At 48.9% G+C, this 27,258-nt stretch overlaps 1 protein-coding gene across 6 annotated transcripts in view; it reads left to right on the top strand.

Annotated features, from left to right (window-relative positions):
* Positions 1 to 27,258, top strand: part of EHBP1 (EH domain binding protein 1) — a 2,232,712-nt gene that overhangs the window by 1,061,959 nt on the left and 1,143,495 nt on the right. For all 6 annotated transcript variants that reach the window (XM_078649460.1, XM_078649459.1, XM_078649456.1 and 3 more), the window contains one exon: positions 7,091 to 7,283. In XM_078649460.1, the coding sequence (XP_078505586.1) occupies positions 7,091 to 7,283 (193 nt within the window). The remainder of the gene's footprint in view (positions 1 to 7,090; positions 7,284 to 27,258) is intronic.

Raw genomic sequence — 27,258 nt, 5'->3', positions numbered from 1 at the left:
GGGAGGTCTTGCACAAAGTAGCCGAACAGAGGGGGAGGCTGCTGGCGTACAGGGTCAAGGTGGGTGGCCTGTTGTTCACGGTAGGCTCGATATATAGCCCCAATGATCACCAAGACCGGTTCCTGCACTCAGCCCTAGACGACATAGCGAACACCCCCGATAGGCCCATCATCCCGGGGGGTGACTTGAATATGGTCTTTGACTCTTCCTTAGATAGATCTGCGCAGCGACGCCCACAAGCGGGTGAGTTCTCACAGTTGAGTAAATCCAGGCTGGGGGATCTCGATATGCATGATCTGTGGAGGCGACTTCACCCTACGGCTCAGGCCTACTCCTACTATTCACACGCACACAAGACCTACGCGAGACTGGATCATCTTCTAGTGACGGGTCCGGTCTGCGACTTGGCGACGGCTTCCGACATAGGGGTTCTTACACTGTCGGATCATGCCCCGGTGACGGGCACCTTCCAGCTACCGCCGGTACCTCCCTGTAGAGGGGTCTGGCGTCTTCGGGATACCCTGCTGCATAAGCCATCGGTTGTAGCGACTGTACGAAACTCGACCTGTGAGTTTCAAGAGCACAACGATAACGGCGACACTACTCGGGCGACGCAGTGGGCCGCCTTGAAGGCGGTGCTCCGCGGGGAGTTTATCGCCATTTCCTCAGCAGAAAATAGGGAGAGACAGCAAAAGAGAGACGAACTTACGGGCAAAGTGCGGGAGTTGGAACAGGTGCATCAGAGGACAGGTGCCCCCAGGGTGTGGAGGCAGCTTAAGGCTGCCCGAAAGCTCCTTTCTGCTCTAGACATGGATAGAGCCGAATACGCGGCGCTGCGCCTGAAGCACGCGTTTTACACTGGGGGCGACAGGTGTGGCCGCCTTCTAGCGCACAAGTTTCGAGTTAAACACCAGAGCCAGCGGGTTAAGGAGCTCTCAGTTCCCGACGGGACGACGGTCCGGGAGGATGCCCAGATTGCAGATGGGTTCCGTCAATATTACGCCGACCTGTACGTGGGCGACCCCCCCTCGGCGTTGGCCGAGGCTGACTACCTCGCATCAGTCGAACTCCCCGCCCTGACCCTAGAACAGGCAGAACACATATAGAGGGATATTCGGATTGAGGAGGTGATTGCGGCTATTTCCCGACTCAAGCCGGGGAAGGCCCCGGGACCCGACGGGTATACCCCACTCTTCTATAAAACGCTCTGCCCGGAGCTGGCACCGGTGTTGACGCGGCTCTTTAACTCCTTCTCCGACCCGGGGGCTATCCCTCCCGACCTACTCCGGGCGACGGTCTCAGTTATCCCCAAACCGGGGAAGGTCCGCACTGAATGTGGCTCATATAGGCCGATTTCCCTATTGAATGTGGACCTCAAGCTCTACACTGGGATCCTAGCGGCGCGCCTAGCACCCCATTTGCCAGGGTTGGTAGACCCGGACCAGGCGGGGTTTGTTCCCGGCAGACAAACGGTGGACAACACTAAAAGAGTGGTCCATATCCTGGAGAAAGCCTCTCGTATTCCGGGGGAACGGATGTTGCTTTCAATTGACGCGGAAAAAGCATTCGACCGTGTACACTGGCCATATCTGGAGAGAGTGCTTTGCAAGGTGGGTATAGGAGAGAAATTCCGTACCTTTATATTCAATTGTTACAGGCTGCCGTCCGCGGCGGTGCGGGTGAACGGCTGCAGCTCCAGACCATTCGCGATTGAGAGGGGCACTAGGCAGGGGTACCCGTTGTCGCCACTGCTCTTCGCTCTCTACATGGAGCCTTTTGCACAGAGGATCCGTCAGAATCCGGATGCGACAGGCGTCCGGATGGGACGGTATACTCATACCATCAGTCTATACGCGGATGACGTGATCTTAATGCTTGAAAATCCTAGAACGGCGCTTCCAGCCTGCGTGGCCGAGTTAGACGCCTTCGCTGCGGTGGCGGGTTTTAAGATGAATATGGGGAAATCTGCGGCCCTTGACATCTCGCTGACCACTGCCACGAGACTTGAGCTACAGGGACGCTTCCCCATGCGCTGGTCTACAGACCAGGGGCCAGATGTAGGTAAATATATTTTACCGACTCATAAATACCGAATTTTACCGATTCGGTATTTATGAATCGGTAAAATATAAGGAGGGAGATGTAGGTAAATCCAGATGTGGATTTACCGAATCTGTAAAAGTCAGTATTTACCGATTCGGTAAATACCGACCGGTAATGCCCATTCATTCCTATGGGCTTTGAAGCCCTTAGGAATGAATGGGCATTACCGATTCGGTATTTACCGAATCGGTAAATACCGAATTTCACAAGGGTGCAGGGGGTGTCACTTTGACACCCTCTAGCACCCCCAAAACAGGTTCGGGTGCCATGTGGCAGGCATACCTGCCCTAAGGGCAGGTCTGCCTGTCATATGGCACAGATGTGCATGCACACATGTGCATGCACACCGGAATTGGTATTTTACCATCAAATTGAATTTGATGGTAAAATACCGATTCGGTAAGGCTTGTGGGACTCAGAAGAGTCCCACCTACATATCAAATTTACCGATTCGGTAAAAATACCGATTCGGTATTTTACAGAATCGGTAAATTTACCGATCTGTAAATTTACCGATTCTGTAAAAATATGCCCCCTACATCTCAAATTCCATTTACCGGTCGGTAACGGCCGAATTCGGCCGTTACCGACAGGTAAATGCCTACCTACATCTGGCCCCAGGTCCCTTATTTGGGCATACTATTGGCATCTTCTCTACCGACCATGGTGACAGCCAACTACACGGCCTTAAGTCGGAAGATTAAGGAGGAATTAACCCGTTGGAGCAGGGGCACGTTGTCCCTGCTGGGACGGATTGCCGCGGTGAAAATGACTATCCTTCCGCATGTATTGTATCTGTTTTGGGCCCTGCCGCTTCAGCCGCCGAAGGGCTGGATTCGGCAGGCTCAGGCTGACATCGCACGCTTTGTCTGGCAGGGCCGCAAACCCAGACTCGAGAGAGCCTTGTCCACGCTGGCACCTGAATCTGGGGGACTTGGCGTTCCAGATTTACACAAATATTATCAGGCACCCACTTCACTGCTTGCTGGCCCTAGTCCCCAAGCCTAGGAAGAAGAATCTTTCCTATAAAATGTTGCAGCTGCTACTGGTGCTGGCTAGGAGACGGGTGGCTATTACTTGGATGGGACAGAGGGCACCAGACGTGTTGTTGTGGCTTCGGGATGTTGGGGAATGGACATTGGCTGAGGAGACGCACATGCAGCATACGCGTAAAGATGAGCGCCTTCAGGAGGACTTGCTCGCATGGAGAATGATGTGTGCTGTGGGGACAGGTGGCAGCGATTCCGAGGCAACTAGTGCTGAATTGTACTCCTCAGCCGGATCGGGACCTGAGGATGGGGAGGTGGGAGGTGGGGAGGGAAGGCTGGTGTTGGCGTAACGCCCTGAAGACCACGCACACGATTCCTTAATGACAGTTGTCTTGTATATGATTGCTTTGCATCCCAAGGATTTGAAATTTGTATCTACTGCTATATCTGCACCTGCTGAAGCTGTACTGGAGCTATGACATGTGTACACTTGTATTTTTCTTTTTACCGATGCCGATTTGGGGGGGGATTCTGTTGTTCATTCTGCTGAAAAAATAAAGTTTAAAAAAAAATATATATATTATCAGGCTGCGCAATTGCGGTATTTAGTAGAATGGAGCAAGTGGGAATCGGATAAGCATTGGCTGTTCCAAGACCAAGCAGTGGCGGGCAGGACTCTGCAAGAGATACCTTTTATGCGCCGGCTTCACCGCCCCCCAACCTCTACACATCCTTTATCGCGGGTCCCGTTGCGAGTCTGGGATACGTGACTACTGTGCAGGGACTCACCACCTTTCCGTCACCACTTACGCCACTGGTCGGGAATCCCGACTTCCAGCCCGGGATGGAGCCCGGAGCATTCGAGCTCTGGCGAGCGGCTAGATGCAGCACTCTGTTTCACTTGTACGGCCCGGAAGGTGCCGTTTCATTTCAAGACCTCAGACAGGAATACCATCTCCCCGAGACTGAGCGAATGCGGTATTGGCAAGTGCGCCATTGGGCGCTTCAGCCTCAGGTGCCGGACCTGGCCGACCGGAAGCTTACACCCTATGAGATGTGGCTGGCGACGCGCACCTCGGACTCTAAACTCATCTCCGATCTCTACAGACTCTTGCAACCCCCCCGTTCCACATTTACAATCCCGGGCGGGAGCGCTGGGGGCGAGAACTGGGCAGGGAACTGAGTCACACGGACTGGGACCACATCTCCTATCAGGCGCGCCATTCTGCATACCACACTGGGCTCACTGAAACCTTCACTAAGATATCTACATATTGGTACTATACACCTCAGAGGCTGCATGAAATGAATCGCAACACTGTGAACACCTGTTGGCGTGAATGTGGACAGGTAGGCACTCTTACACACATCCTGTGGGATTGTCCGCTACTGACTCCCTACTGGAAAGAGATCCTAGATGAAATAGATCGGTGCTTTGACATTGAGTTGCCCCGCTTCCCAGCTTATGTCCTGTTGGGGCTACCCAATGGCCTGATGTATCCTCTGAAGTCCAGAAGGGGTAGGCTGATAGCGATTGCCTTAGGCTCTGCGATTCAGAACATACTCATCTATTGGCGCACTACCACACTTCCCACTACTACCGGCTGGCTGCATAGACTATGGCACGTTCTAGGAATGGAGAAGTTGTCCCTCACAGTGGCGGGGGAGGTGGATAAGTTTGAGGAGCTGTGGCAACCTTTCCATACTTTACTACAGTCAGAATTTAGGGAAATTACTTGTCCCCGATATCTCAGGCTACTGCGACTGACGCCCCTGTCCGATCCTTCTACCTAGCGGGTTCAAGAGGATTCCCTGAAGTGTGAGGCGACGGCCTCAAAGGAGTGGAAGTGGGGGTGAACATTCGCACAGCACAGGGGGAGGGGGGATGGGGTTTTGGGGGGTGGAACGGGGGAAGGGAGTTGGGTGGGGGCTGTTTGTTTTTGGTAATTGTCGCCGTCACGTATGCACCTGGCGCTACGCTCTGAAGGATGTTCTGATTGCACTAACTGATTACTGAAGGCGCTCCTGGAGTGTGAACTTTGCACTATTTCATTGAGACGGCTGTCTTCACTTGTTTGTATTGTTGTTTACAAAATGCAATAAAATGCTTTAAACCTAAAAATAAAAATGGAGGCCATATCCAGTTGCTGTAAATTCTCATTCGTGTATGCTTCAACTCTGCACCCTATTCTCCTCACAACAATCGTGTATAGTTGTTACATACTAGCCAACTGTAACAAAGACCTATGAAATCTAACCCCAAAAGAGACTCTAACCCCCATATTGAAAGAGATTGGTTTCAAAAGATCTACAGACTTGCTTGGCTTAGTAACCTACCCACACACCAGTTTTGCCTGTCCCTCCGAACCCTTTTCTCCGTAGATATTATAGCGCAACACTTTACAGTCAATTGCATTGCAAATGCTGTTCAGATTATGTTTACAAATGCTGCTTATATTTCAAACCAGTCATTCTGTTACATGTTGATGATGCCAGGTTCTAAATGTTCTATAATCCAGTGCATACATAAATCAATTCTTCTACGTTTTGTTGCCTTCTAGTATCAAAGTTGGTAGGGCAGTTTCAGATTCCACTGAATTAGTTTTACAGTTTGTGGTGACACTGGGAACCATGCAGTCTGTTTCATAATTAGTTTCGTACTTATATGTAATGTGTATCATATTCTGTGTGTCAGATTCATTCAGGCTATGTTCAGTTATGTTTACTACCAAGGGGCATCTGTCTCTAGTATGGGTTCTCAAACTGATGCCTCTTAGACTTGCCCATTACAACGAAGCTAGTTGGAGTTGTCTTTTCCAGTTCACTCTTATAGTTGTCTCTGCATAGACTGCAGCTCCATCGCAGTAGGCACAATCAAATCTGAGTTGTAGATAAAGGATTGGGGCAATCGTATTTCGATAGGGCCATTGAGAACTATAAAGCTGAATATCCAGGGTTTGCTAAAAATGGTTTGGCCACAGATACAAACATAGAGATCAATAATTCCACTGAGGGACACCTCATCCCTAAATAATTGAACACCAACCCTGTTTAAGACAGGGAAATTGAAGCAGAGTGATAAAATGCCATTGATATTTTAAAGCCACCCCATTGAGAATTAATTAGAAAGACCTATACAATTTTAATAAAACCTGTTTCTGGAGGTGCAGGAAAATAAGTTAAAAAAAATGTCAACTCTGAACAAGAGTGGCAGAAGATAAATCATTCCGTCAGTGTTTAGTCTGATGTTACTAAGTAGGTTGTATATCTTTTGGGCCTGAAGTTTGCTTTTTCACAACCCGCAACATTTGAGACTCGAGTCTCCTTCACTGAAATGCTCAACTTAGTCTTCAAGGTGTAGTAAATTATCCCCCCCCCTCTTATTGCAGCACCATGAAGCCCAGTGTCCGTGAGATCTATGTAACATTTCAAATGGCACAACTCACGTTATACATTGTAAAAGGCTGATCTCCATTAGTACCTAAAGTGCCCCTTTTTATGGATGTTGTGTTAGTCTGTATTCTATATGATACATGTGTATGTTCCTATTCTTCTTATCCTAGACAATCTGAACTTGAATAGAATCGTCTACGAATGGCCATTGCTTCCCATCCCTTGGTTAGCACAGACAACATGGACTGTGCTGGCCTTTCTTAAAATGTTGTATAGCAGAAGGAAAGGTTTGGGTAGGTTTTCCCCCTAGGGAAAGCATAAGGAACAGTCTAGGTTCCGTTACCTGCCAGTCGTTTGAGTACAGGAACCTCAGTATTAGACACTACACAGTAGCACCTTAGATTGAAGTTCTGTGATACGTTGTAGGAGACCAGTTTTCCGATGGGGAATGGAATATGTTAATTGACAACAGTGTTTCATTGGTTACTTTTTTCCAGGAGGTAGATGTTTGTGTATTTTATGTAAAAATAAACACTGAAATCTCACTTTGTAACAAAGCAATTAAAATATTTTCAAATTAACCCCTTATCATTGTTTTTAATTAGGTCTAATCCATTTTATGAACCAAAACCGGCAACTGCTTTTAACAGTCAGGTGTGTTCTGTGCAAGATTCAGAGAGTGAGAGGAAAATGAAACGGAAGGCTCCTACTCCACCAGTGCTCTTGCCAAAGACTGAAGCAGCAACAAGTGAACACATTATTGTTTCCACGGGGAGAGACCTTTCGACCTCTCCCAAGGTAAGCGTCACCTTTTCCAAATTGCACTGATGAGCGTATATATATATATGTATATATATATGTGTGTATATATATATATGTGTGTGTGTGTGTGTGTGTGTATATATATATATTGGGTAAACACTGTGATCAAGACCTGCGGTCGAAACGCGTAGGTGAATGGGGCTCCTTGAGTCTCTTGAATAAAAACCCTTTATAGAAGCAATTGGACGTGTGCAGACAATATTAATTTTTTGGTGAAAGATTGTTTGTGGGGAGACGTTCATCCCCGCTGTCTGGCACCGACCGACATATGGAGTGCACCTTCTAAGGAACGCATTGGTGGCAAATATATATATATGTATATATGTATATATATATGTGTGTATATATATGTATATATGTATATATGTGTATATATATATGTATATATATATGTATGTATATATGTATGTATATATGTGTATATATGTATGTATATATGTATATATATGTATGTATATATGTAAATATGCATATGTATATATATGTATATGTGTGTGTATATATATATATATATATATATATATATATACATATATATATATATATATATATGTATGGCCTTTGTTGTTCTGCACAATGCACTTGGCTGAAAAAAGACATTAAATATACTTTATAAGGATCCATTCCGGACTGTGCTGCGTTTTCCTGTTCTTTTTGGGAATCCAGAGTGTTGATGACAAGGATGGTCTGTCAGGAATGATATGAATATATATCTATCTGTTCTGGTCATTCCTGTGTGAATCCTTAATACTATGTCTTTGGGATGTAAAAAGCTGCATATAGTTAGCCTACGAGTTGAAGCAATGCTTTATAGAACACTGGTTTCTCTCCACACTCACTCACTCCTTGGCTATTTTAGGTGTGGCTCATGCTTTTATTCCAGCTGTAGCAACATCTACAGTCTGTCCGGTCTGCTTCAGCCGCCATCGCCTCAAAATCAGCAGCATATTATCATTTGCTTTCACAGAAAAGTACACTCCCAACTGAAACATCAGATCAATCTATAGACTTAATCTCCGAACAATTTAAGTCAAATACACTACAAAGGAAGTGTGCTTGAGGTGGTCACCGACACTAGAAAGGTAGTGTGCTTGACGTGAAAGATTCATGAAGCTCTTGTGTGGTGTTCACGTGCCCATTCACAAGATATAAAGGGTGGGCTGGTCCCGACTACCCCCAAGTTAAGTACACCTTTCTTTCCACAGAGCGGTCTGTTATATCATCCGGTTTGAGGATGGAATATAGCATGTGAGCATTGTCAGAATTTGTTCCCAGTTTCCAGGTGAGGTTTGAGTTGCAGTGTCACTTCTTTTGGCTAGTTCAGAATTGGCCTATGACTAGAGAGTTCTCATGAATCCACAATACAGTCTTTCAGGAGTAGATAATGACTACACTTGTATTTTACAACATGTACATGGAGGAAGTGGAGGATCAGGTTCATAAAATGTATGCAAAAGGCAGTGAGAAATTCATTAAGCCAAACTACTGACCTTGGGTGAAGTAAGATGCTGCTTGATTCTTTGGCATCTTCTATGTTTTGAATCCCATTCTTTGCTTAAAGTTGATGTATCTGACTCTTGGCCCGAGGGCGCAGTTATTGAGCAATGGACAAATGCACGGCTTGAGCGTTTTTAGTTTTCTTCTTGATTTCACACTTAGCTCCATTCAGAGGTTTTTTGTGCTGTTGAATTGGTTCTCATCGTATTATTATTATTATTAGTTATATTTCTGCAGCGGTGATCGAACTGAGGTACCCTTATTATTTGGGTGTTGCTGCATATTTATCAGTTTCATATTTCAGTCTCAGATTGTTGATATTTTGTACCTTTTTCAAAGTTAGTGAGCTCATGGAATAATTATTTTATGATGTATGTATGATATTTGAAATCGAGTAGGGGTATGATACATTTAGCTGGGGGACACCTTTCAGAATTGCTTGGAAACGTATACCTTTTGGACCAACTTTTTTAAGTAGTTTTGTAATTTGAACTGTGGTCTCCTTTTTCTGAGGAAGAGTAGTTCTCCCCTACTTCCAGAACTGTTTTGTGGGACACTGGATTTCACTTGCGCTGTGCTACTTGGGGTACTGTATTAAGTTGGGGCTACTTTATTCCTCTTGCTACCCCGTTCTTCTTCCAGTAAAAAGACAAACATTGAAGACGGGTTAGTGCTGGTGAACTGTGCTTTATTGTAGCCCTTCTGCCACTTTATGGTTATTATGATATCCGTTCAACATAATATTTGGTAGCGTTAATAAATGTTCTAAAGTATGCTGCTCTTCTATGGCAAAACAAGTGTAGCATTTTAATTCAGTCTTTGCGACACTTCAATGGTGTATACCTTTATTCATGTTTTTGCTTGTTGTGATGAAAATCATTTTTTTACATTTGTTGCTTAGTTGCCATTGTTAGGTGACAGAATTACTTTGTTTCATTGGCCGCTGTTTGCATTTTTGAATCAGCCAACCATTGTTGATTGCTTAATTATGCTGCCCAGAGCTCCTGTTTGGTTTACAGCATAGCCGCTATTTGGTGTTCAATCTCAGTATCTTTCAGGGCTGTCTTCTTTCTCTGGAGAGAATTGTCTCAAATATTCTGCACCACTAAGTGTAATGCTGTATTTTTAGTGTATAGAGCAAAACCAAAGGGGATGATGGACGGAGTGTTGAACATTGCAAGCACTCCCCCCCCAGTCAACTGATCAGGGTTTAATACTTCATCATTCTTTAGCTCACTCCGCCACCCCAGTTCAGACATCGCCATATGCAAATCAGTCCGACCCTGTGCCTCATGGGAACAGTCCAGCCCGAACTGCCAAGCCATGTCTTCCCTGGACCGGAAACAAGCATCCTGGGACCTGTTTCTGGCTAATCAGCCGTCATCAGCCAGGCTTGCTTGAATTCAGTGGCAAAGTGAGCAAGGGACCCACTTCTGGGCCTACCCTGTCAACTTAAAGAGAACAAAGCAAAACCAAAGGAGATGATGGATGAGTGTTGAACATTGCAAGCACTCACCCCCAGTCAACTGATCTGGGTTTAATCCATCATCATTGCTTAGCTCACTCCGCCACCCCAGTTCAGACATGGCCATATGCAAACCAGTCTGACCCTGTACCTCATGGGAACAGTCCAGCCCGAACTGCCAAGCCATGTCTTCCCTGGACCGGAAACAAGCATCCTGGGACCGGCTTCTGGCTAATCAGCCGTCATCAGCCAGGCTAGCCTGAATCCAGTGGCAAAGGGAACAAGAAACCCACATCTGTGCATACCCTGCTAACTTAGGGCGAACAAAGCAAAACCAAAGGGGATGATGGCCGGAGTGTTGAACTTTGCAAGCACTCACCCCCAGTCAACTGATCTGGGTTTAACCCGTCGTCATTCTTTATCTCACTCCGCCACCCCAGTTCAGACATGGCCATATGCAAATCAGTCTGACCCTGTGCCTCATGGGAACAGTCCAGCCCGAACTGCCAAGCCATGTCTTCCCTGGACCGGAAACAAGCATCCTGGGACCTGTTTCTGGCTAATCAGCCGTCATCAGCCAGGCTTGCTTGAATTCAGTGGCAAAGTGAGCAAGGGACCCACTTCTGGGCCTACCCTGTCAACTTAAAGAGAACAAAGCAAAACCAAAGGAGATGATGGATGAGTGTTGAACATTGCAAGCACTCACCCCCAGTCAACTGATCTGGGTTTAATCCATCATCATTGCTTAGCTCACTCCGCCACCCCAGTTCAGACATGGCCATATGCAAACCAGTCTGACCCTGTACCTCATGGGAACAGTCCAGCCCGAACTGCCAAGCCATGTCTTCCCTGGACCGGAAACAAGCATCCTGGGACCGGCTTCTGGCTAATCAGCCGTCATCAGCCAGGCTAGCCTGAATCCAGTGGCAAAGGGAACAAGAAACCCACATCTGTGCATACCCTGCCAACTTAGGGCGAACAAAGCAAAACCAAAGGGGATGATGGCCGGAGTGTTGAACTTTGCAAGCACTCACCCCCAGTCAACTGATCTGGGTTTAACCCGTCGTCATTCTTTATCTCACTCCGCCACCCCAGTTCAGACATGGCCATATGCAAATCAGTCTGACCCTGTGCCTCATGGGAATAGTCCAGCCCAAACTGCCAAGCCATGTCTTCCCTCGACCAGAAACAAGCATCCTGGGACCGGTTTCTGGCTAATCAGCCATCATCAGCCAGGCTAGCTTGAATCCAGTGGCAAAGTGAGCAAGGGACCCATGTCTGGGCATACCCTGCCAACTTAGGGCGAACAAAGCAAAACTAAAGTGAATGATGAACATTGCAAGCACTCACCCCCAGTCAACTGATCTGGGTTTAATCCACCATCATTCTTTAGCTCACTCCGCCACCCCAGTTCAGCCATGGCCATACGCAAATCAGTCTGAACTTGACCTCATGGTAACAGTACAGCCCGAACTGCCAAGCCATGTCTATTCTGGAGCGGAAACATGCATCCTGGGACCGGTTTCTGGCTAATCAGCTGTCATCAGCCAGGCTAGCTTGAATTTAGTAGCAAAGTGAGCAAGGGACCCACAGCTGGGCATACCCTGCCAACTTAGGGTGAACAAAGCAAAACCAAAGGGGATGATGGATGGAGTGTTGAATATTACAAGCACTCACCCCCAGTCAACTGATCTGGGTTTAATCCATCATCATTCTTTAGCTCACTCCGCTATCCCAGTTCAGACATGGTCATATGCAATTCAGTCTGGCCCTGTGCCTCATGGGAGCAGTCCAGCCCGAACTGCCAAGCCAGGTCTTCCCTGGACTGGAAAAAAGCATCCTGGGACCGGTTTCTGGCTAATCAGCCGTCATCAGCCAGGCTAGCTTGAATCCAGTGGCAAAGTGAGCAAGGGACCCACGTCTGGGCATACCCTGCCAACTTAGGACGAACAAAGCAAAACCAAAGGGGATGATGGCATAGTGTTGAACATTGCAATCACTCACCCCCAGTCAACATGATCTGGGTTTAATCCATCATCATTCTTTAGCTCACTCCGCCATCCCAGTTCAGACATGGCCATATGCAAATCAGTCTGACCCTGTGCCTCCTGGGAACAGTTCAGCACGAACTGCCAAGCCATGCCTTCCCTGGACCGGAAACAAGCATCCTGGGACCGGTTTCTGGCTAATCAGCCATCATCAGCCAGGCTAGCTTGAATCCAGTGGCAAAGTGAGCAAGGTACCCACGTCTGGGCATAACCTGCCAACTTAGGGCGAACAAAGCAATACCAAAGGGGATGATGGACGAGTGTTGAATATTGCAAGCACTCAACCCCAGTCAACATGATCTGGGTTTAATCCATCATCATTCTTTAGCTCACTCCGCCATCCCAGTTCAGACATGGCCATATGCAAACCAGTCTGACCCTCCCCCCCCCCCCCCCCCAGTCATCTGATCTGAGTATTTTTAGTGTATGTCAAAGTTTTCAAAATTACTTTACTTTTAAACAGTGTCGCCCATTTGCAAATGATTTGTGTATTTTCCTCAACTGTGGCATGAAAAGGCCTGCAACTGGAAAGACAAAAATAGAGAAACAGATTCCAGGATAGAAACATACTAAGTATCCGACTTGATGATCCAGAATAGTTTGATTTGATGGCAGCAGAATCTGTATCAGATAACCAAAGTAAAATGAGAATATTTTGACTTTAAAATCTCTGTTAAAAAAAAAGAGAGGGATAAGAAAAGAGTAATGTGTGGAAGCAATGCATAAAGGATGAAAAGCATTGGCAAAGCCAATAGGTCTCTGCCCTTTCGCCTATGCAAGAGCTATTGGCTTTGAAAATGTTTTTTATCCATTATGTGCAACAGTGTGGCTGCTATTCAGAATGGCTAAAAGTTAGTGGCGTGAAGTAGGATGGGGTAGATTGGAGTAGAGTATATTAGGGTAGAGTAGAGTGGGGTAGGTTGACATGAAGTTGAGTAGGTTGGAGTGGGTGGATTGGGGTAGGTTGGAGTGGGGGCCTTGGGTAGATTAACGTGGTAGAGTGGAGCGGTGTAGATTGAATTGGGGTGGAGTGGGGTATATGGGAGGGGGTGGATAGGAGATGGGTGGATAGGAGATGGGTAGATTGTGGTAGAGTGGAGTGGGATATATTGGGGTAGTTTGGAGTGGGGTACATTGGGTAAGAGTGGGGTGAATTGGGGTAGATTTGGGTGGGGTAGACTGAAGTGGAGTCAGGTAGATTGGAGTGAGTGGGGTATATAGGGTGGATTATAGTTGAGTACAATGGAATGGAGTGGTTGTATATTGTGGTAGATTGAAGTGGTGAGGGGTAGATTGGGATGGGTGGGGTACATTGTAGTGGGGTAGATGGGGCTAGATTGGAGTGGAGTAGATTGTGGGTAGATTATAGTAGGGTAGATTGAATTGGGGAAAGATCGGGTGAAGTGGAGGGGATTGGAGTGGGTGGGGTATATTTTTTTGTGGAGTAGATTGGTTTAGGGTAGATTAGAGTGGGATATATTGGGTAGATCTGAGTGGGGTAGATTGGGGAAAAAGGGAGTGAAATACAATGCATTAGGTAGAGAGGAGTGGGGTAGATTGAAGTGGTGTGGGGTAAATTGGAATGGTATGGCAGGTTGGGGTAGAGGCGGAAGATTGGAGTGGGGTAGATTACACTGGGGTAGATTGTGTGAAGTGGATTAGATTGGGTTGGAGTGAGGTAGGTTGGAGTAGGGTAGGTTGGAGTAGGTTATATTGGAGTAGGGTATATTGGAGCGGGGTCTATTGGAGCGGAGTAGATTGGAGTGGGATATATTGGGGTAGATTGGAGTGGGTAGATTGGGGAAGAGTTGAGTGGAATAGGGTAGAGTGAAGTGGGGTAGATACGAGTGTGGAGTTGGGAAAAAAGAGTGGAGAGGAGTAAATTGGAGCAGAGAGGAGTAGATTGGAGTGAAGTGGGATCAATTGGGTGGATTATGGTGGGGTAAATCGGAAAGACGTTGGGTAGATTGCAGTGGAGTAAGGTAGATTGGAGTTGGGTTGAATGGTGAGGGGTGGGTTAAATTGGAGTGGAGTAGATTGGAGAAGAGTAAACTGTAGTAGGGTAATTTGGGGTGTGGTAGGGTAGATTGAAGCAGAGGGGGCTGGTGTGGGGTAGGGTAGACAGGAGTGGAATGTAGCGGGAGGATTGGGGAGTAGTAGGTTAGATTGGACTGGAGTGGGGTTGATTTGGGTGGCATGTCGTGGATTGGAGTGAAGTGGAGCCAGGTAGATATGTAGAGTAGAATCCAATTTACCCCACTCCACTCTACCCCAATCCACTTACATGATCCAATCTACCCCACTCCACTCCAATCTACCCCACTCCTTTCGAATCTATCTCCCTTCTCTTCACTCAACCCCATTCTACTTCAATCTACTCCACTCCAATCTATCCCTCTCCACTCAATCTAACCCTATTCAACCACACCCTACCTAAATCTACCCCACCCCAATCTATCACACTTCACTCAAATCTATCCCACACGGTCCGAACTACCTCAGTCTACCCCAATCTACCCCAGTTTACCACTCTACACACCAATATACTCCACTCCAATCTACCACAATTCACCCAACTCTAATGTAGCCCAATCCAACCTACTCCACTCTACCCGACCTCACTATAATCTACCCCACTCCACTCTGCTCCAATCGACCCCAGTTCAAGTTACCCCATTCATTCCAATTTATCCCACTCCACTTCAATCTACCCCACACCACTCTACCCCACGCCACCACAATCTACCACAATTTACCCCACTCCACCCGATCTGCCACACTCAAATCTACCCCACTCCACTCTAATCTACCCCACCCTAATCTACCCTACGCTACCCAAATCTACCCAACCCAACTCCACTTCACTCTACCCGACACAAGTTGAACACACACCAGTTAAATCTATCCCATTCTCCTCCAATCTAACCCACTCCATCCCAATTCTCCCCCACTCCAATCTGCCCTACCCCATTCCTACCCAATCTGCTCTACTCCAATCTACCCCTCCCCTATCTACTCCAGTCCAATCTAGCCCACTCCAATCTACCACACGCCATGCCACTCCACCACAAAGTAATCTACCCCACTCATTGGAATCTACCCCACCTGACCACCCCCACTCTACCCCATTCCAATCCAACTCACTCCAGTCTACCTCACTCCACTCCAAACTACCCCACTTCAATCATCCCTCTTCAATCTACCCTACTCTAGTGTACCCAACTCCATTTCAATCAATCCCTACTCTAATCCACCCTATCTTCCCCACTCCACTCTACCCTAAACTACCCCACTCCACTCTTCACCAATCTCTCTCTATCCAATCTTGACTCCACTCCAAACTATTCGACTCGACTCCAATCTATCCAACTCCACTCCTCCACCTCCTCTCCAATCTACCTCACTGCATTCTAACCCATTCTACCCCACTCCACTTTACCCCAACCTACCACACTCCAGGTTAGAGTGGGGTAGATTCAAGTGATGTGGGGTCAATTGGTGTGCAATGGGGTGGGTAAATTGGGATGAGGCAGATTGGAGTGGAATGGGGCAGATTGGCGTGGAGTAGATTATGGTAGATTGTAGCGAAGTGGAGTGGGTTTGGGTAGATTGGAGTTGGGATAGACTGGGGTGGATTGGGATACATTGGAGTTTAGTAGAGTGGAGTGGGGTGTGTGGAGTGGGGGGCGTGATGTATCTTAGAGTGGAGTGGCACGCTGTGGAGGGGAGTGGAGTTCCCCATCATGTCCCTATGGACTATCTGCAGGATCACTTTTGCCAACCAGATCACTAATGCTTTAGCCAGAATCTTTACCTCTATGTTCAGCAGGAAGAGTGGTCTGTATGAGGAGCAACTGGTTCCCGGCATCCCACTTTTGGGCTACACCATTATTGTGGCTGTATGTAGGTCTGGTGAGAGTTCTCCTTTTTCCGTGAGCATGGACAGAATGTGGGGGACCGGTAATGCAAAGGTTTTTCTTTACAGAATTCCTCTGGGATATTGTTAGATTGCGGTGTCTTTTTAGCTGCATCATTCCCATGGCTTCCAAAAGTTCCTCCGGGTTGAAGTCTCAGTCCAAGGTCTCCCTGTATTCCAATGAGCAACAGAAGGGGCAACTACCCCAGGAAGGACTCAATATCCACCGCCGAAGCCCCAGCCCATAACCTATAGGAGTCTTGGTAAGAGCATGCAAATTTCTCCTCTGTGCCCTCATCTGTTCGTATCCTGGAGCCATCATATGTCTGCAGTTCCTCCACCCATCGAGACTTGAGCTCTCGTCTGCTGAGCCACACCAACAGTCTTCCGGCTTTATCTCCCACCTCATACAGCTTCCTTTGGGTCACTAAGAAGTTTTGTTTGCCACTGTTGTGGGTTCAGTTGTTGTATTCCCTTGTTTGACCCTCCAGACGGAGCACCCACCTCCCTTCACAAGTCTCGGAATGTCCTGCCTGGGTGGCCTAGGGCTGCTGCTCGAAGGTCAGAATGTCTTGTTCTTCCAGCTTTTTCTTTCGGGAAATAATGTTTTGGGACTTGTCACTAGGACTACTTTGAGGCTTTCCCAGAGTACCAGCTGGGAGTTAACAGAGTCTTTATTCTCCTGGAAGTAAAGCAAAGTATCCATACAGAGCTCGCGAACCACCTCACCATCCTGGAGATCCCAGCTGTTCATCCACCATGTGGCCCTCTACACCCCCTGGCGGACACTGAACCCAAGCCTCAGCGGTGCATGGTCTGTAATGCCTCTGGGAAGGTAGTCCACTACAATGTTATCTGGGCATTCCGACAGCGGCACAAAGATATAATCCAGGTGGGAGAATGTTCAGTGAGCCCCAGTGAATAATGAGAAGAACCTCCGTTCAAGGTGTATAGCCCTCCACACGACCAGGGCCAATGGCAAACACAAATTGTGCTAACTGGGATGGGTGATTGAAAACCCCCTGCGTCAGCATTCTGCAGAAATTATTTTCCTAGCTCTCCCTCTCCCACATCGACTAGGACGTCATTATAGCACGGCTCCGCTCGCGACTCCGAATGACGTCATCGAAGCCATAAGAAGACCTCGTCGGCGTGCTGACGCCAGTTCTCTCTTTTCCGCGCCGTCGATGCGTAACGTTTTTTTCTGGGACTCTCCGTTTTCTTAGTGATTACTTTGTTTCTTCGAGTATTTTGAGAAATGGTTACTTCCGAGAAGTCTGTATTCAAGCCCTGCAGGGAGTTGGCGGTCATATGTCGATGACCGATCCCCACAATGATTACCTTTGGTGTTTGTCTTCCGACCATGACGTTGAAGGGTGTTTGTGCTGCAGGAAAATGAATCCGAAGGCTCTAAAAGAACGTTGGGCAAAGCTCTTCATGGCAAAAGCTAAAAAGGAGAAGAGGGGTCGAAAACGTTTAAGTCGTCGACTTCATACACTTCAAAATCCAAGAAGCACAAGAAGTCGAAGAAGAGGCATGGCTCTCGATGTCCTTCTTTGAAGGGCAAGGCTTTGAGATCGCCTTCACCACCTCAGCGGCGTCTGAGAAAAGACTTTGTGTCTCCATCACCTTTTTCTTCTCTTCAAGCGACTCCGGTTAATTCACAGGCTCCGAGGTCGCCTGCGTCGAGGGGCTCTTTGACGCCTAAAGAAACTGCGACGCCCAGGAGGTCTTCGACACCCATGGAGTCTTCTCCTGTTCCAGTGACTTCGCCTGTGCGGGCGCCGTCTCCACCAGCTCCGCAGTCTCCAGTTCGGCCTCAGGTGGATCCTGTTCAGGAAGGTACAGATTCTTATCCGCCTTTTCCGGGCCCTGGAATGGATCATACACATTTTTTAAATGCAATGTGTGGCATATTTACCAGGGCCTCCCATACTACTGATGCACCTTTGGGACCCGTGGGTCCATTGGCCTTCAATTTGGGTGTTCCACATCAATATGCTCAGGCGTCTTTCGTGCCTTTTGTGCCTAGAGCTCCGGCAAGGCATGTTCCGGCGCGGAAGTCTTCCACTCCAAATCATCTGGCTCCCATCTGTTGTCGAGTCGGCGCCACCTCCGATTCGATCGGTGCCGATGCTTGATCCTGAAGGTCCTCCTTCGACACCGGTGCCGTAGTCACCGGCACCACGTCTGGCGCCGCTGCCGATCCTGAAGCAGTGCTCTAGGAGGGATGTGCAGAGACTGCTTGGAGAGGAAGAATATAGACAAGAACAGGAGGAGGGAGAGTTTGTCGACTCTGTTGACGAATTTGAAGAACTACAAGAGGCCAGTGGGTTGGCTACTTCCCCAGAATGGGAACTCTCCTTACCAAAGACTTGGATTTCACAGGATGTTGCTCCCTATCATGTTGTTGTAAGGAAAGCCGCTGAGTTGCTGGGCCTGCAGTTGCCTTCAGCTGAAATTAAATCTAATATTTTGACTGAGGTTCTCAATATATCTTCTTTAGTAGGTGAGCCTCTTCTGCCCTTCAATGAGGCTTTGACAGACCTATTTTGGAAGTTTGGCAAAGGCCCTTGACTGCTCCAGCTGTTTCCAGGTCTATTGCGACGAGGCACAAGCCAGCTCGAATCACTGACAAAATATCGAAGGTCACAATATCGACCTACAAAAATATCGCAGCAAAACTATTGAAGTCAACAATAACGACATCCTATTAACAGTATGGTAAGTACAAAAATATCTAAAAAAAAAATATCGATGTCAAAAATATCGTTGTTAAAAATATCGTTGTTAAAAATATAGTTTTTAAGTTTTAAAAAAATGTAAAATAAAGTAAATAATACATATAATTAAAGTGTACATAGTTGGATATTTTAAAATGATAAGTAATATATATAATTTAAAAATACATTATACATATAATATATATACTTATTAATGTTTTCATATTTATTTTATTAACTTATATATATTTTTTTAATACATTATAAATACATCTATACACATAAAACAATAATATAAATAACATTTAAATAAATATGTGTAACAAATTTAAAAATAAATAAATTATTCTTTTAAATTAATTTACACTACATTAGCTAAAATAATACAAAAAATATTAGATAGCGGAGTAAATAAAATTACTATTCCAACTCCAGTAACTGCAACAGAAGGAAAAGTGTTGGATAGCGTAGGGGTAAAAATTACTATTCCCACTCCAGTGAGTGTAAAAGTAGGGAAAGTGTTGGATAGCATAGGGGTAAAAATTACTATTCCCACTCCAGTGAGTGCAACAGTAGGGAAAGTGTTGGATAGCGTAGGGGTTAAAATTACTATACCGAGGGGGGGGGCGTGGTCTTGCCAGCAATGCGGTGAGACGCACCTCTGAGAGCTCCCTGCGACTGCTACTTAATGAAGCTATTTTAGCGGAGCTGGAGGGCCACCATCGCCGCCATTCTTGGGGGGGGGGGCCCGGACGGCTGACAGTGTGGGGCACAACTTGCAGAGCCGAAATCTGCCTGGAGGCGACTGGAGTGCAATTGTCGTGAGATATCAGCTGACGAGCGGAGCCGCCCGCCATTTTGTGGCACCTGCAGCGGAGTCCTTTCCCGATGCGGTGAGGGCGGACCCCTGTGCCCCGGCGGCCTCCCTGGTTCCCTCCGGTGCAGAGACAGACGACATAGCGGTAGAGATCCCAGGGGGTCACGAGTGAGTGGCTGGCCCGACACCGGGGAGAGGATCAGAGGCGGCATTCTACAGGCCGCACCGGGAGCATACCCCGGTGTCCGACGAGGCGGGCGGCCTCTACTTGGCCTGACGGGGGCCCATCCTGCAGTTCTCTGCCGGGCGCCTTATGAGACACAGGCCCTGGTGGGGCTAAGTCCCGGCACCTGGCGACCGCGGAGGGCCTTCCCCGGCAGTGCGGGAGAAACGCTTGAAGGCGCCGGCAAGCTGCACAATACAGCGTGAAGGGCCTGCCATCTTGAGGCCTCCGGGCAGGGGAGCCCCAGAGGAGCGGTGATATCTGTCCCTGTGCCCTGGGAGCCCAGAGACTGCGTTTGGCGTTGGCTGGGACGGCGGAGCGACAGGGGCGTAGAACCCAACGGCCATGACACAAGCGGCAGGCCGGGGCCACGTGGACGGTCCCACAGCTGGAGTGGAGGTGCTGTCGCCGCCTACTGCAGGAGGAGGCTGGCCCCCCTGACCGCGCCGGAGATGATCAGTGGAGGAGGCAGCACATCGACCCCGGTAGGGGACGGTATAAGAGACCCTACCTTTGAGTGCGAGCGTCTGGCCTTGGGGGACCTGCGGTGCTGACGGCTGCCATATTGCACCTGGTGAGCGTGCTGCCTGTACAAACTTCTTTGGGCCATAGAGTGCCCCTAGAGTGGGCCCCTTTGCAACCCCGGGTAGCTCTGCGGCCCCCTGTGTGCCCGGACCTTTAGCCCTGAGCCCCGTTTACCCCCTGGAGCAGCCGCAGTGCAGGTGGCGAGACTGCAGGCCCCCTGGTGACTTGGCTGCCATCTTAGGGACAGTACCTGGTGAGAGAGTGGCCTCGAGGCAGTGCTGTAGGCCTTGCGCGGCAGATACCCCTGTGTGGAGCTTTGGTCCCCGCGAGACTGAAACGATTGCCTTGGGCCCCACATGCCTCCTTGAAGTTGGAGTGGGGCGAGTGCTGGGCCTGACTCGGACACTGTCCTAAGCCTATGGGGGCTGGGCACATGCCTTCACAGAAGCACCGTGGGCCCAGAGGGAACGCTGTGGGCCTAGCGGGAGACACCGGGCACGGGCATTGCTGTAATCTTGTGAACGGCCACAATTGCCTGCGTACTTGGGCCTGTTGCATTGGACTTCCCTACCCTCTTGGAGCTGGTGCGGGGCCTGCGGATCCACGGGTAGCCTGCTGCGTGTAATGGTGCCTTGCTGTGAGGGCGCCTGCCATGGGGAAACACAGCGTGGGGTGGAGCGGCCTGGGATAGCCACTGCTATTGCTTTCTTCACGTGCCCCAACCCACTTGAACACTAAGCCCAGGCCCTGCTGTGTTGCAAAGGTGGTGCGATACACGCTTGCTCTGGTTATTGCTGACCACATCGTCGACGGGCATCACAGGCCATCGGGGGGACCGGACGACTGGCCTCCCAGCTGCTGCTGTTTTCCCAGGGGACCCCTGTATCTGATATGTAGCAAGTTTACTTGACAACCAGACGCCTCTGCAGGCAATCCTACGGACCCTCGCTGCCCTTTGCGACTGGCACTCTGCAGGACGTCTACGGATTAGCAATGACACGCTCCAAAGGGGGCAAAGACGCCTCAGTGGTGACCCCCAGGGACAATCCTGTAGCGGCAATGTGGGGCAAGGTGGGCTCGTCTGCCCCCGCTGAGGTGGCTCCGCAGGCTGGAGGGGACTCACTGACGGTAACACAAGCGTTTATGCCCTCATTCATGCCTGAATTAAAGACCGAAATAGGCTCCCTGTGCACTGAAGTGCATTCCTGTGTTCGGGAACTCAAGAAAGAGGTTACGGACCTGGGCGAACGAGTGGACGGGCTGGAAAAGACAGTCGACGCCCGAACGGAGGACCAGGAACAACTCTGGCAATGCCTGGCCACCCTGGAAGAACAACATATAGAACTGTAATTGAAGCAGGAGCACCTGGAAAATCGGAGTCGCCGGAACAACCTCCGCATCCGGGGGGTTCCTCTTGGGGCGGAAGGGAAAGACTTTGTGACTCCTCCACGAGGTCTGGGGAGATGAGGACGCTTCCCCGCCGGCCCTGAATCGGGCCCATCGGGTCTCCGGGCCCACGGGCAGACCGGGCATCCTCCCAGACATTTTAATTAGGGTCCACTTAATACCTTAAGACGACGCTGTGTTTTCAAGCCTGTGACGGACAAGCTGCGGAGTATGGATATCTCATATCAGTGGGGGCACCCATTCGCCCTCATTTTTCAGTGGGAGTCCAAACGTAGAGTGATGTGGTCCTACAAAGAAGCAGCTTAACTACTCTGACTTCCCTCATCACCACCTGCCAGCCCCACTCATCTCCCGCCTCCTACACGGGTGCCAGCCAAACCGTCCTGGTCTACTGTGCGTCGTCGCAGATGCTCGCCACCTCTTGATGAGCAATTATCTTCGCAGGCTAAGCAGGACATCATCAAACATATCGGGTCCTTGGAAGGGGATAAGTCAGAGGCAGGTTCGCGCACTCCAACCCCCTGATAGACAGCTCCCATATCCACAGTGAACTACAGGACTTGCCTCTGGAAGCACGTCCTTCCCCTCCCGGGATTGCTGTCTGCTCTAGCGAACTAGACAATACCCCAGCTCCCCGCTTGGAGTGTAGATGGTGCCGGAGCATCTTACCTGGACGAACCCGAGAGTGTCAGACGACCTACCCCCATTTGTTCTTGAGAGAGTGACATCTCTGGGATCACCCAACCCTTGTGGTGCAGGCTGTCCCGCGACTGGAACAGAACGGTGTGGCCCGGTTGGCCAATGTTGGTTAGTTACTGTTCACTCCTATATTTTCCGACTTACCTAACTCTTCTACCCTACTTTTTCTTGCCTACTAGGTGCAGCGGACGGGAGACCCCAATGCTATGGCGCGCCCCTCTTGACAGGACAGGCATGCTCTTGCACCCCCTTCTCCTTACCCCGACCTGCTTTCTGTGGTGGCATGATGGACTAATTTGGGATCAGGCACACTTATGGCTCTCCCCTGCCCTTTAAAAGTTATATCCCTTAATGTTTAGGGGCTTAATTCTCCCAACAAGCGGCAGCAGACGTGGCGTTACCTTCTCCAACACAACCCAGACATTGTCTTTCTCCAAAAAACCCATCTTTTAAAAATAGACATTCCACGCATGGCACATCCTAAATATCCTCTCCAATTCTGGGCCACGGCAATCACCAAAACGGCTGGAGTGGCAGTTCTGTGCAGAAATGGCATCAGGCAGGGGGAGCAGGGGTAGGGATTGGGGAACGCCTATTCATGCCGTTTAATGTCTACACGCCTAACCAGATGCAGGACTCCTATCTCCGGATGCTATTGCAGGAACACGTGCCGCGGGGCGACCCCTCATTGATCCTGGGGGGAGATTTTAACCTAGTGTGGGACCCTAAGGTAGACTGCAGTGAAGCTTCTTCAAACGGGACAGGGCCATGTCTACCACTTTCCGGAGACAGATAGCGGATCTTGGCTTGATGGATTCATAGAGGTACCACTCTCCTGAGGTGTGGGATTACTCGTACTACTCACACGTTCACCGCTCGTACTCGCGTATCGATTATCTTTTTATCTCTCAAGCCCCGATAAGGGACATGCTGGGGACATCTATGTCTGCCATATTGCTTTCCGACCATGCCCATGTTGAGCTTCTCCTACAGGCTCGGCCGCTTGCCCCACCCGTCCTCCGCGTTGGCACCTGCCGCCGAATGTCCCTACGGGACCCAGCCGACGTGGAAAGCATACGGACTGCCATTGACTCTTACTTCACGAGTAATGATGTACCCGAAGCACCCTTCCCTGTGGTGTGGGATGCCTTCAAGGCTACAATACGCGGCCACATCACATCCCTATCAATTGCGCGGGCGCACGAGGCCCGACTCCTGGAGGATAAGCTCTTCAGGGACATTAAAAAATGAGAGAGACAAGACCAGGAGCACCCCTCGCTTGCATCTCGGCGGCGGCTTGCAAACCTTCGGGGACAGCTCCGCTCCCTGCTTACCAATAAAGCTGAGAGATCCCTGCTAGCCTTAAAACAGCGATACTCCAAAGGGGGAGATAAAGTGGGCAAATTACTGGCGAAAACCCTGCGAGCGCGTGCAGTGAAGGCCCATATAGCTAACATCCAACTGCCGGATGGAGAAAGGGTCACCACAGAACAGGCCAAATGCGAGGGCTTTAGGTTCTATTAACGCTGCCCTTTAGACGGCAGACGCACCACCCCAGGACCTCATCAATGACGTTCTGAACCAGTGTTCCTGGACCCCAATACATCCCCACCATGCCAAACAACTAGAAGGCCCTCTCATTGCGAAGTAGCTGACAGTAGTGTTAAAAGACCTCCCCCTTGGGAAGACAATGGCCCGGATGGCCTAGCTCTGGCCTTTACCGCATGCTTCTGGGCAACTCCAGCCCCACCTCTTGTGACTAGGTAATTCTTTCTCCGACACGGAAGGCCCAAGTTATGTGCCTCCTATCGCCCCATAGCTTTGTTGAACACGGACCTTAAAATCTACACTAAAATACTTGCTAAACGCCTAGATCCCCACATACCTGGCCTTGTGGAGCTGGACCAAGTTGGCTTTATCCGCAACCGACAAGGGGCGGATAATGTGCATAGAATCGCACACCTGGTGGGGAAAGCACACCACTAGAACATACTGGCCTGCCTTCTGTCGCTTGACGTGGATAAAGCGGTTGACCGGACCTTCCTCCGGGTGTCGTTGCAGAAAGTTGGACTGGGCCGGAACATGATTCCCATGATCGTGGCCCCCTACCTTTCCCCACAAGCTAGGGTGGAGGTCAATGGGCAGCTTACAGATCCCTTTTCCATTCATAGGGGTACACGGCAGGGTTGCCTCTGTCTCCTCTGCAGTTTGTCCTTGTGGTAGAACTTCTAGCGGAGATTATCAGGCAGACTGCGGACATACAAGGCCTCTCCCTTGGAGGTCGGCAGAACAAGGTAGCGCTCTTTGCAGACAATCTTATCCTCACATTATCGCGTCCACATATATCCCTCCCTGCGCTTCACTCCCTGCTGCATTCCTCTGAGTAGGCCTCAGGCCTTAAAATTAATCATGACCAATCCTGGACTCTGAATCTTACAATCCCTGAGGAGGAGTTACCAGTCCTATCAATGGGCCACCGATCATATCCGGTATTTAGGGCTTCAACTGACTCCTTCCCTTGACACGTGGACCCAAGTAAACTGGGGGGAATGCAGGAAAAATGTTTTGGAGGACTTGAGAGGGTAGAAATCTCTGACTCTGTCCTGGCTGGGCAGACTTAAGATGCATTGTTGGGTGGAAATACACTAAGTCATTGGACAAAGAAACTCCTCTTAAGTGACTAACTATATCATTTGGAGTATGATTCAACAAAGTGTTTAGGACTATTGTATTTCCCTCTTATAAATTGGAATCATTTTCCCTATGTACTGTCCCATTATGTATTATGTATCGTTTTTTAACCTTGTGTTTTAACCTTGTTTTTAATATATCAAAATAAAATGTACATTTTCTGTATGACTGTATCGGTTATATCATTTGCTGCTCCTAAATTGTGATTTTTGTTTTGATTGTTTATGTGCGTGTTTTAAAACTGTGGTTAGCTTATGAGTTCACCCAAAGGGGAAAACTTTATTGACAATCTGGGCAGACTTAACGCCATTAAAATGTCAATACTCCCTAAAATTCTGTATTTATTACAATGCCTTCCCACCCCTATCCCGCAGCACCAGATACAGGGACTTCGATACCTCACCTCTTTCATATGGGGCGGACATAGACCTAGACTCTCTCACAAGATCCTCATGCTACCGCGAGACAGAGGAGGGCTAGCATACCCCAACCTCCTGGAATACTACTGAGCCTCTCATCTTTGCTTTGTTTCGGAATGGGACACCACTAAAAGTGAAAAGATCTGGTTCCATATGGACAGGATGGTAGCTGGGCGTGCCTTCTGGGATCTTAAATGGCTCCTCCGTACTGTACGCTCCGGGAACACCTATATTGCTGTGCCCACGAAAACAGTCCTAGATGTATGGGACAAGGTGGCCGTGCGTAAGGGTCTCACGACCTTTCCCTCCACCATACTCTCATTGCAGATAACCCACTATTCCCTCCGGCCCTTCACCCACAAATATTCGCCAAATGGTTGTAGGGAGTATGCAGAGTGATCGGCAATCTGTACGAAGGGGGAACGCTTAAGACATTTGCCCAGTGCAGAGAGGAATTTCATCTTCTACTGGGAGCGGGATTACAATATGCACAGCTGCGGCACTGGGTGTCCTCACCGGAGATGCAACAGGCGGCTGTCTGACCGTTCACCCCCTTTGAGCGGCTCGTCTGTTCCTTTGACGAATCAAAGGGCCTTATCGCTTGGACATACCAGATCCTGCAGCATCCCCCGGTACTGACTATCCATCCATATCAGCGTCAATGGCAACTGACGTCCTCTACGGAAATCACACCCGCACAGTGGAATCACATATGGCGTGATATTCCTAAAGTCTATCGTAGCATCTCGCAGAGGGAAAATGCATACAAAATTATGACACAATGGTATTTCACGCACACTCGACTGCACAAAGTGTTCCCCGCCACATCCCCTTTGTGCTGGAGGTGCTCGATTGCATCTGGAGACTTCATTCACATCTGGTGGGCTTGCCCACTCCTGACCCCGCTCTGGAAGGAAGTCCTTAGTCATATTAAGGAGGTATTGGGCTTCCCCCCTGCCTGAATCCATAACCACATTCCTTTTAGGCCTCAATCCTGACAACCTGAAGGCACTTACCCGCAGCGATTGGATTATAGCACGGCTGCTAAACAACTTATAGCATTATAATGGAAGAAGGCGGAGACCCCCCCAATTTCCGCTTGGTTTGTGCGTTTATGGCATGCGATAACCATGGAACTATTTACAGCGTGACTGCAATCACGTGAAACTCGATTCACCGCTGTCTGGCAACCCTTAGTCAATTACCTTTGTAAAATGTACGCTACCTACCCTCCAAGGTTAGAGCTCTACGACTCTTTGAAGATGCTATACTCCCAACTGACCCCAACAGACTACTCCCGCAGTCAGATCAACTCTGCGCGTAACCTCCTCCGACAAGTATTAGGACTTTCAATAAAATGCTCCTCTGAACCCTTCCCCCATCCGCCCGCACAGCCTTTTTTTTTTTTGCTGCTATCTATCTTTCTTTCCTACTGCCTCTTCTCTTTCCGACACCTTTCTGTCCCCTCATCACTGCTCACATTATAGGGACCTCTTGTCCGTGTTCTTAGTGTTTTTAAAG

Source organism: Lissotriton helveticus, chromosome 6 (assembly GCF_964261635.1).
Source record: "Lissotriton helveticus chromosome 6, aLisHel1.1, whole genome shotgun sequence".
In the NCBI taxonomy this organism is placed as follows: domain Eukaryota; kingdom Metazoa; phylum Chordata; class Amphibia; order Caudata; family Salamandridae; genus Lissotriton; species Lissotriton helveticus.
The sequence above is the reverse complement of the archived record's forward strand: the minus strand, read 5'-3'. Positions and strand labels throughout refer to the sequence as shown.